Below are 9,013 nucleotides of genomic sequence, written 5' to 3' on the forward strand. Positions count from 1 at the left end.
AAACTTTGCACAGTAGACTTATATGCCACACGCAACAAGTCTATTGAAAATGGGTCAAATCCAATGACCCCGCAGGGTCACGCCTCTCGGTCTCTGTCAAACGATTGTTCCTATTCGGTTCAAACTTTGCACAGTTAATATACAGGGTGGCCCACTGAAAACAGTCAATGCCAATTTTGCCCACTTAACGACAGTTTTGCCAGAAACGCTCGAACACGTCAATTTTAGTTTTGAGGGGGGCCCCTAAATTAAGTAGGTAATACTACTTACATAACTTTAACCCTGAGAAGGGGGTGAATTGCACCCCAAAAATTTTAAATGAGAAGGGGTAGTAAATGTTAGAAAAGTCGAAAGGGATGTTCATTATGTTTTCAGAACTGTTTTTATTTTTCAAATCCGATCAGTATTTCCAGAGAAAACTCGATTTAAATGGATTTGCAGAGCCGTTTTAAATGTTTATTAAATTGAAATTGAAATAATTGATAGCTTGTGTCAGAAAAGAACATCTGACAGTGCAATAAGTGCACAAGCAATGAAGCGAATTTGTGATTAACTGGTTTAATTTTGTGGTAAATCCGTAAATCCAAAAACAATGACGGTTTACACTATAGCGCAAAGGGTGGAAATTGTTTCGATTTTTTTAAATGGCGATTCTGCCTTCACAAATTCGCTTCCTTGCTTGTGCATTTATTGCACTTATGTCAGATGTTCCTTTCTGACACAAGCTCTAAATTGTTTCAACTTCAACGCCTACTAAATCGAGTTTTCTCTGGAACTACTGATCGGATTTGAAAAATAAAAACAGTTATAAAAACATCATGAACATTCCTTTGGACCTTTCTAACATTCACTACCCCTTCCCATTTAAAATTTTTTGGGTGCAATTCACCCCCTTTTCAGGGTTAAAGTTATGTAAGTAGTATTACTTAATTTAGGTGTCCCCCTCAAAACTAAAATTGACGTGTTCGAGCGTTTCTGGCAAAACTGTCGTTAGGTTGGCAAAATTGGCATTACTGTTTTCAGTGAGCCACCCTACCATATACCACATGTAACAAGTCAATTGAAAAGGGGTCGAATTCATTATCCAATAACCCCGTAGGGTCACACCGAGGTGCTCTGTCGCTTTTTTAGACCCACTTTAGGGGTTTATTTAAACTTGAGTTGAGTATTGTTTTGTCTCGGCGCCAACCGCCAGCGTGTTCGACTCTGACACGCCGGCTTGTCGTCAATTCTGTTACGTCAATACAATTTTACTCATTTATTAGAGGAGTGTTTCGTGAAGTTTCTAAAAATGAGCGGATAAGAAGGAGGTGCATTTTGGAAACGACAAAAGTTAGTAAAACAACAAAAATTAAATAAAGTAATACAAAAAATAAACCAAGATTCAACTTTTTTTTCCCTACCTACTGGCGGTATCTAGGGCGGTATAGTATGACTTAGCCCCCGGCGGTCCATGAACTAAATCCGGCACTGGGGGTAGGCATGTATACATATGTATGTTCAGATTGGTGATCCCTTCATTCTTCCGAAATGGTTTAGCACATTTTACATACCATTCCCTCGCTATCCCACTAGATTTCACACTGAAGGGCGGTCCCCTCTAAACCCCATTTCTTCTGTTGCACATCCGCAGAACTAACCACTTTCCCTCGGTCACGTCATGCTTCTCGTCTTTGCGTCTTGCTTCCTTGGTCAGTAGGCTTCGCGGATGGGGATGTGGAAGCTCGAACGAAACAGCAAAAATTGTCAGTAACTAAGTAGGACACGCAGTCCCTCTTCTTCAATCTGATCATATCGAAGAAACTGCACCTCTTACCATCTAACATGCCAAGTGAATTAATTGCGAACTTTTACTTTCAGAACGCTCAACTTCAACAACGAACCCCTTCTCATTGGAGGCTTACACACTGCCGACCCAATTTTAGAACGACCAGGACAAATTCGCTCTGACGATCTCGTCGGATGCGTTCACAGCGTCTCGGTGAACGGCCGCCAGTTAAACCTGAGCAATCCGATTCAGTCGGCGGGAATCGTGAACACCTGCAATCGCAAGGTTTCCTGCGAGAGTTCGGCGCCGGACGTCTGCGCAAATTTCGGCGCCTGCATAGACCACTGGAATTCCGTGAGCTGCACGTGCGGCGGCGACCTTATCGCGCCGAATTGCGGACTTGCTCTTCAGCCTATCAGTATTAGCGACGGCGGTTACGTGGAGTTTATCATTTCGAAGAAGCATCGTCGCATGCAGCTTTTGGAGACGCTCTACGGCGGATCGACTCTTTGGCAGCAGAAACGCAAAACTCGTTCAACTGTACGTAATACTTCTAGTCCAAGTTATAGTTCACCAGTGAAAAGTGTTAGTGTGTTGTTCAGGACTGTGCGTGCTAGCGGAATTATTTTTTACGCGGCGACGAATAAGCATTTTACCTCCGTGGAGTTGATCAATGGACAAGTAGTGTATATAAGCAAACTATCGACTTTAATAAATATGACAAATACATTGGGTAGTGTAACGGATGGTCAGTGGCATAACTTGACTTTGCGCTCGCACGTCCATGGGCTGGAAATTCTTGTGGACGGACATCGAATAGGTGATGAACTTGATTCCGCAGGAGTCCACGATTTCCTCGACCCATACTTAACGTATATATCTATCGGTGGTGCAAGTAAGACAGTTTACCACGTAGCAAGTGTGCTACCCGACGCATTTGAAGGATGCCTTGCCAATTTTAGCATAAATAATGAAGTACAACCGTTTAATGGATCTGGAAGTATATTTAGTGAAATAATTCTCAGGGGTAAAGTTACTAAAGAGTGCAACGGACCTATAGGCGTAGGCACTGCGGCGACGTCAGATCCATTGAGCATAGGAATAACTCTCGTAATTGTATTTTTCGTAGTTTTACTAGTAGCTATCTTAGTATCGTTCGTTGTCTTTCGTCTTCGGAAGCAAAACAAAGAAAAAGGGGGCTCTCCTGGGAGTCCAGCGGGTGTGCACAGTAAACAAAACGGTGGAAGCAATGGACATGTGAATCCGGTCAGCGAAAATATTTTGGGACGGCCCCTTCACGCCAATGACAATTCTTTGGGTTACCACGTTGAGAACGGCGACATTATCAGAGGCGTTGGACATCATTTAGTCGGCCCAGAGCTTTTATCGAAAAAATTCAAAGATCGCGAAATAATTCAAAATGAAATTCAAAGGCCACAAAGGCCAGACATTATTGAACGCGAAGTGGTGAAAAATCCTCCTCTTCGCGATGATCACCCCCCTCTACCTCCAATTACCAATCACTCACATGATCACGTGCCGACGGATTTAAACTCGGAAATTCCGGAACATTACGATTTGGAAAACGCCAGTTCGATTGCTCCGTCGGATATCGACATAGTGTACCATTACAAGGGATTCAGAGAGGCTGGAGGGGTACGAAAATACAAGGCGACGCCTCCTCCCGTCAGCAGTTATCATCACAAACACACCGCTCCGCAAACGCAAGCTCAGCACAGACATTCGCCTCACCATCCTGCAGGATTTCCGCCTCGGGCACCCCCTGTTACTAGTCCGGCTTCAAGGCCACACCAAAGCACTCCACTCGCACGGTTAAGCCCGAGCAGCGAGATGAGTGCTCAGCAACCGCGCATTCTCACTTTGCACGATATTAGTGGGAAACCGTTGCAAAGTGCGCTCCTCGCCACCACCTCAAGTTCGGGTGGCGTAGGAAAAGACGTTTTACATAGTAATAGTGAACGTAGTTTAAATAGTCCAGTTATGTCCCAACTCAGTGGACAAAGTTCAAGTAGTCATAAAGGCGGTGCGCCCCCTCCCATTACCGCTTCATCTCCAGGAATGGGGCTTACTGCGGAAGACATAGAACGCTTAAATTCTAGACCACGAACGTCTAGCCTAGTATCTACCTTAGATGCCGTTTCAAGTTCTAGTGAAGCTCCTAGAGCGACCGGTGCTAATCACTTGTCACACATGAAACATTCTCCAGTTCCTGAAATCCACCACAGTTCCACCACCGACGAAAGCGGAAATGACAGTTTCACATGTTCCGAAATAGAATACGACAACGCCAGCTTGCCGGGTGACAAGTACAAGCAGAACGATTCCGAAGCGCGACGGAACGATTCCAGCTCCAGCAGTAAAAACCCCATTCCCAGCGCTTCGTACGACGGATTCGATTCGTCGTATCGCGGATCGATGAGTACCTTAGTAGCTTCCGACGATGAACTTGGAGGGCCGTTGTACAGGCCGCCGACGGGTTCGCCCTCGACGACAGCATTAAGCTGGGATTATTTGCTCAATTGGGGCCCGAATTTTGAGAGCCTCGTAGGTGTATTTAAAGACATTGCCGAACTGCCCGACTCCGTGAACGGTAGATCGCCGTCCGCCCTCAGGCTTACAAATGCCCCAAAACCTTCAGAAGAGTATGTATAGCAAAAGTGACTGATTTAGTAATATTTATGCATTTTTAAGACTTTCGTAAATAAATTTGTACAACTTTTATGAACCTTGTATCAAGGATTTCAGTATCTTGCCATATTTTTGTATTATTTTGTAAATTGTACTTGTTAAGTAACATCTTCCTATACTATAAAGACTATGTATATATTTTTTTAACTAAAAGTCAACAAAGATAGAAATAAACAATTATTTAAATTTTAGCTATTTTACTTCAGTGAGCAAATGGTCAGTCACTATTAGCCAGATTTCGTTTTCCAAATCAGTTATTTACTGGTGTTCGCAATTGTGAACAACATCAATTTTGTATGTGTCCCTTCTTGCAGAAGAACAGGATGTAAGTACCTACCTATTGTAGGATTTGAAATTGTTGAGATAATGAAGTTTTATGGCGTTTGCAATTTATTGAAAGGTGTAAGACACATCTGGTCGTTCACTTTTTCAGTCAAAAGTTAATCAACGCACGTGTTTTATCGCTGTTAAGAGATAAGATGTTTTGAAGAATTGTGCGTTTCATACTGGAGAAGTGGGCGCGTTCTGTTGTTGATTGGTGAGTTATTTGAAATTTTTTTAAAGAAGGCGGAGTTTATTAATTTGATGGTGCAAGTGGTGTTTCATTAATACTGGAGGTAACGAGTAAATGAGACTACGGATCGGCGTTGAATTTTAAATAGTCGTTTCCAGCAGAGATGATTTCCCCAAGTACTTATGGCGTAAGACAGAAAACTGTGAGACAGTGAAACGACACAGTGCACAAGCAATGAAGCGAATTTGTGAAGGCAGAATCGCCGCATTTTAAAAAAAATCGATACAGTTTCCACCCTTTGCGCTATAGTGTTAAGCTGGATTCACATGAATACGAAATCCGACGATACGGTCATCCGAAATGCTTATGATTGGTCAATAGTTTGTGACATTTCAAATTATTGACCAATCATAAGCATTTCGGATGACCGTATCGTCGGATTTCGTATTCATGTGAATCCAGCTTAAACCGTCATTGTTTTTGAATTTACCACAAAATTAAACAAATTCGCTTCATTGCTTGTACACTTATCTGAAAACATAATGAACATTCCTTTCGACCTATCTAACATTTACTACTCCTTCCCATTTAAAATTTTTGGAGATGTTGATACGCAGGCGGCTGTTGTTGCAATATTCCACTGCAGACACTGTACTGGTTGTTTCTTCAAACTGTTTGGAATCTGTGAAATAGATACGACTTAATCAGGAGGATACTTTCTTTGTCAAAATTGTGCAAATGTTTCAGTTTATAAATATTGCCCGACAGTATTGGCCATACTCGAAAGACTCCAATGTATATTAGCCAAAGCAGATAATGGCATCTGTTGTAGATCGAGATCCAAACTGATGATTCTGCAGCAGATTGGTCTTCTTAAAGGCATCAGGAAATACACAGGACACAGGAAGTCCAGTCATTCTCACTAATAAGTGAATTGAACAGTTTCATCCGTCCCCAATTAGTTATTGGATGATATGTACCCCAAACATGAGTAGGGTTACTCTTTATCATAATGTAGTCGTAAGTGCCACGTTCTGCGGAAATAAAAAACATGCTCGTTCCACTTCTCCTGCAGTTACAGTCTATGTAATCAATGTCAATGTGGAAAAAAGGACATTTGGCAAGGTCGTGTCAAATCGTAAAACTGTAGTCTCCACAAAAATTGGCGTCAGTACCCGGATGCCTTTCACATGCAGCTGGCGAAGTGCAAATGAACAACTTTGCTGCTGTAGCTCTAATAGATAGGTACTGCAAGTTCTGAAACTTACTTAAATTGAAATTCTAAAAGAACACGATCAACAGAATTTGTCTTCTTTTCTTGAAGCAGTTAAAAAACGCATCTTATTATTAACCAATAACCAGTATCTGCCTTCAAGCCAAAGTCATTAGACTATTAGGCAACCAGATCTTTCTAAGGTTAAAACCATTACTAATCTTGCACTCTGACTCGCTTCAAAGAGTAATGGGCATGTTTTCGCATTATTCTAAGTGGATTCGGCGATTTTCCGAGAAAATGAACAGAATTGCTAATTAATAACGGATCAAAGGTCAGTACCTATCTCCTCTTATGTTTGATACTATAGCGAACGTTCCGGAAATTTCCATACACATCGAGGCGCCATGAAAGATTAGTCATCGGCGATAACGTACGAGAGCTGATGACGTGTTTTATTCTCGAATGTTCGCGATCGCTCGAGAAGCTTCGACTTTGTTATATAAGCAAATCAGATTGCGTTACAGTCCAGTAACTGGACTCCAGTTGCAATTAGAACGCCGAACTGATAAATGGTTCACGCCGTCATACTTTTGTGTATTCGTGAGTAATAAATAATAATGACTGTTATAAATTAATCGATTTTATGACTGTTATAAGTTTATTGTTAATTAGTTATAAATAAATAAACGACGTAATTAAATTTACGTTACAATACATTCAAGTCAAATTTATAACGAAAAAATTAATCGTTGGAAGTTGGAGCTCTCTTGTTAGTTGTTACTCCTACTATATCATTTATCGACCCGGAAAACAAAATGTTGTTGCAGACACTTTCTCTCGAATGTGTGGTGCAACAAATGAAAACAATGAACAACAGCAGCAGAATGTATAGATTTTATGAACCCTTAACGGATTAACAACAATTTTGATCTCGTTCCGTTCAAAGGGCGCCGTTCATTTTAGATACAGAGGTTTAATTACCAATTTTCTTGCGTTTTCCTGCCTTTCTCATTCCCATGAACAAAAATACGAACGTTACTTGGTACATAACGTGTAAAACTTTTGACAAAATCATCAAAAATCGTATAGAAAGGAAAATAGTTTAGCTAGTATTGCCTCTCTTTAGATTATCAATTAGATTATTTTGATAGTAAATATACAATGGTAATACTAATCATGTAATTGGAAGTCAACACTTTTCCGATCGATTGCAAACTCATTTTTGATCTTATAGTATTTTTCATGCCCATAATTCAGCCGCGCATTTGTAAATTTTCAAAGCATAACTCATTACACACGCACCATTTTTCACTAGTTTAAAAAATGGGGTGTATATGTGCGCGATGAAGAACTTCAAGGTTCAAATGAATTTGCGAGAATGTTTGAGAGGAACAATGAATTTCAAGCTCGAAGAAAACGTGAAGATAATTTGGTGAGAACTGAGAAAACACTTTGGAGGAAGTTGAGAAGAATTTTGCAAAAAGTTCACGAGTTAACTTATAAGGGCAACTTGGGTTTAATTTTATGGGTTAGAACTCAATGGGCGAGCTGTGGTAGTAAAGCAACCTGAAAAATGAAACATACTACAAACTTAATTTTTTGATTCGATGGACAAATTTCAATTCTTGAAAACTTGTCCTCGATTTGGTAAACTTCATTCACTGTCCTTTTAGCTTAATAGGTATGCTTCTAACATTTATGATGCGAGACATTTAATTGCGAATTCGAAAGTAAGATGTTTAAATATAGTTGTTCTGTTCTGAGTATTTAAATCAATAAGGTACACTTGTAAGAGGGACCGCCGTAAACGAATGTTTACTAGCACGCCCATGAAATAGTCAAAAACATAAATCATTGGTTGCTTCCTAAACGCGTTTATGAACGCAGCTAATACACCATAACCTGACTTTTGTGGTAAACATCATAGAACAACTGTTCTGGGGTAAACATAACCCTCAAATAGTCAAAATGTTAGCTTTAAATAAATTTTTCCGTCTATGTTCCTTAAACAAACCAACCGCCCTTTGCACTAAAGTGAGTTACTGCCACACAGAATTAAAAAACTAACAATTTGTTATAGCCGAGATCTATAAGCTTCTACGATTCACCCTTCTTGGTAGATCACCAAAACACCAAAATCAAATTTGAAACTTCAACTTCTCCAGAAGAATGGAGCTACGTCGAACGTGCTTTGCCTCCAACTATCGTCCCCGCACCCGTCCCGAAAGACCGTTATCCCTCTCAGTGGAAACCCCAAACGGATGACGTGAAAGATAGGCCGTACTTCGTTCCGAGAACCAAAAATCACATGTTACCAGTATACCTATGCTTAGGTCAGCGTGGTATTCGGAGAGTAACGAAAGTGAGAAACGTACAAGGCGATATTTGGCTACTGGAGAAGCAATTAAGGGATTTCATTCAGCCTCAAGATATTCGACCCATTCGGTCGCAAGTTAATGAATTTGCAAGATATATTAGGTTTCATGGAGATTATGTAAATGCTATAAAATATTGGTTAATGAAGCAAAATTTGTAATTAAATTTTGAGGTGTATTATTGTTGTGTCAGTCATTACTTCTATCTTCTATCCACTTGCTAGCTTTCTCAGTTGAAAAGATGGATGCAGAGAAAGGAATAAGTCTTGGAGGATCCTCACTAGCAATTATAAATTAGGATTGCTTTTGAGAATAAAATTCTTTGCATGCAAAACTGTGGTCTCTTGCCTCTTAATTCATGGAAAATGCTGTTTCCAGAACTTTTGATGTAGGTAGTTGTTCAATCTTGAAAATTCTGGCTGTCTTGAATG

The 9,013-nt window shown here is 40.4% G+C and overlaps 2 protein-coding genes across 2 annotated transcripts in view; both read left to right on the forward strand.

The window, feature by feature from the left end:
* LOC116169090 (cadherin-related tumor suppressor) overlaps window positions 1-4,663 on the forward strand; it is a 137,116-nt gene extending 132,453 nt beyond the window's left edge. Inside the window, exon 10 of the mRNA XM_031485117.1 lies at window positions 1,861-4,663. Coding sequence (XP_031340977.1) covers window positions 1,861-4,441 — 2,581 coding nt within the window. The 3' untranslated portion in view covers window positions 4,442-4,663. The remainder of the gene's footprint in view (window positions 1-1,860) is intronic.
* Window positions 4,664-8,085: 3,422 nt separating this feature from the next.
* On the forward strand, window positions 8,086-8,763 carry LOC116168648 (probable 39S ribosomal protein L49, mitochondrial). The gene is made up of 2 exons (XM_031484583.1): window positions 8,086-8,241; window positions 8,288-8,763. The coding sequence occupies exons 1-2, from the start codon at window positions 8,176-8,178 to the stop codon at window positions 8,741-8,743; spliced, it is 522 nt and encodes a 173-aa protein (XP_031340443.1). The 5' UTR covers window positions 8,086-8,175; the 3' UTR covers window positions 8,744-8,763.
* Window positions 8,764-9,013: the final 250 nt, after the last annotated feature.

The sequence above is a fragment of the Photinus pyralis genome, unplaced genomic scaffold (assembly GCF_008802855.1).
Source record: "Photinus pyralis isolate 1611_PpyrPB1 unplaced genomic scaffold, Ppyr1.3 Ppyr1.4_LG4, whole genome shotgun sequence".
NCBI classification, from domain to species: domain Eukaryota; kingdom Metazoa; phylum Arthropoda; class Insecta; order Coleoptera; family Lampyridae; genus Photinus; species Photinus pyralis.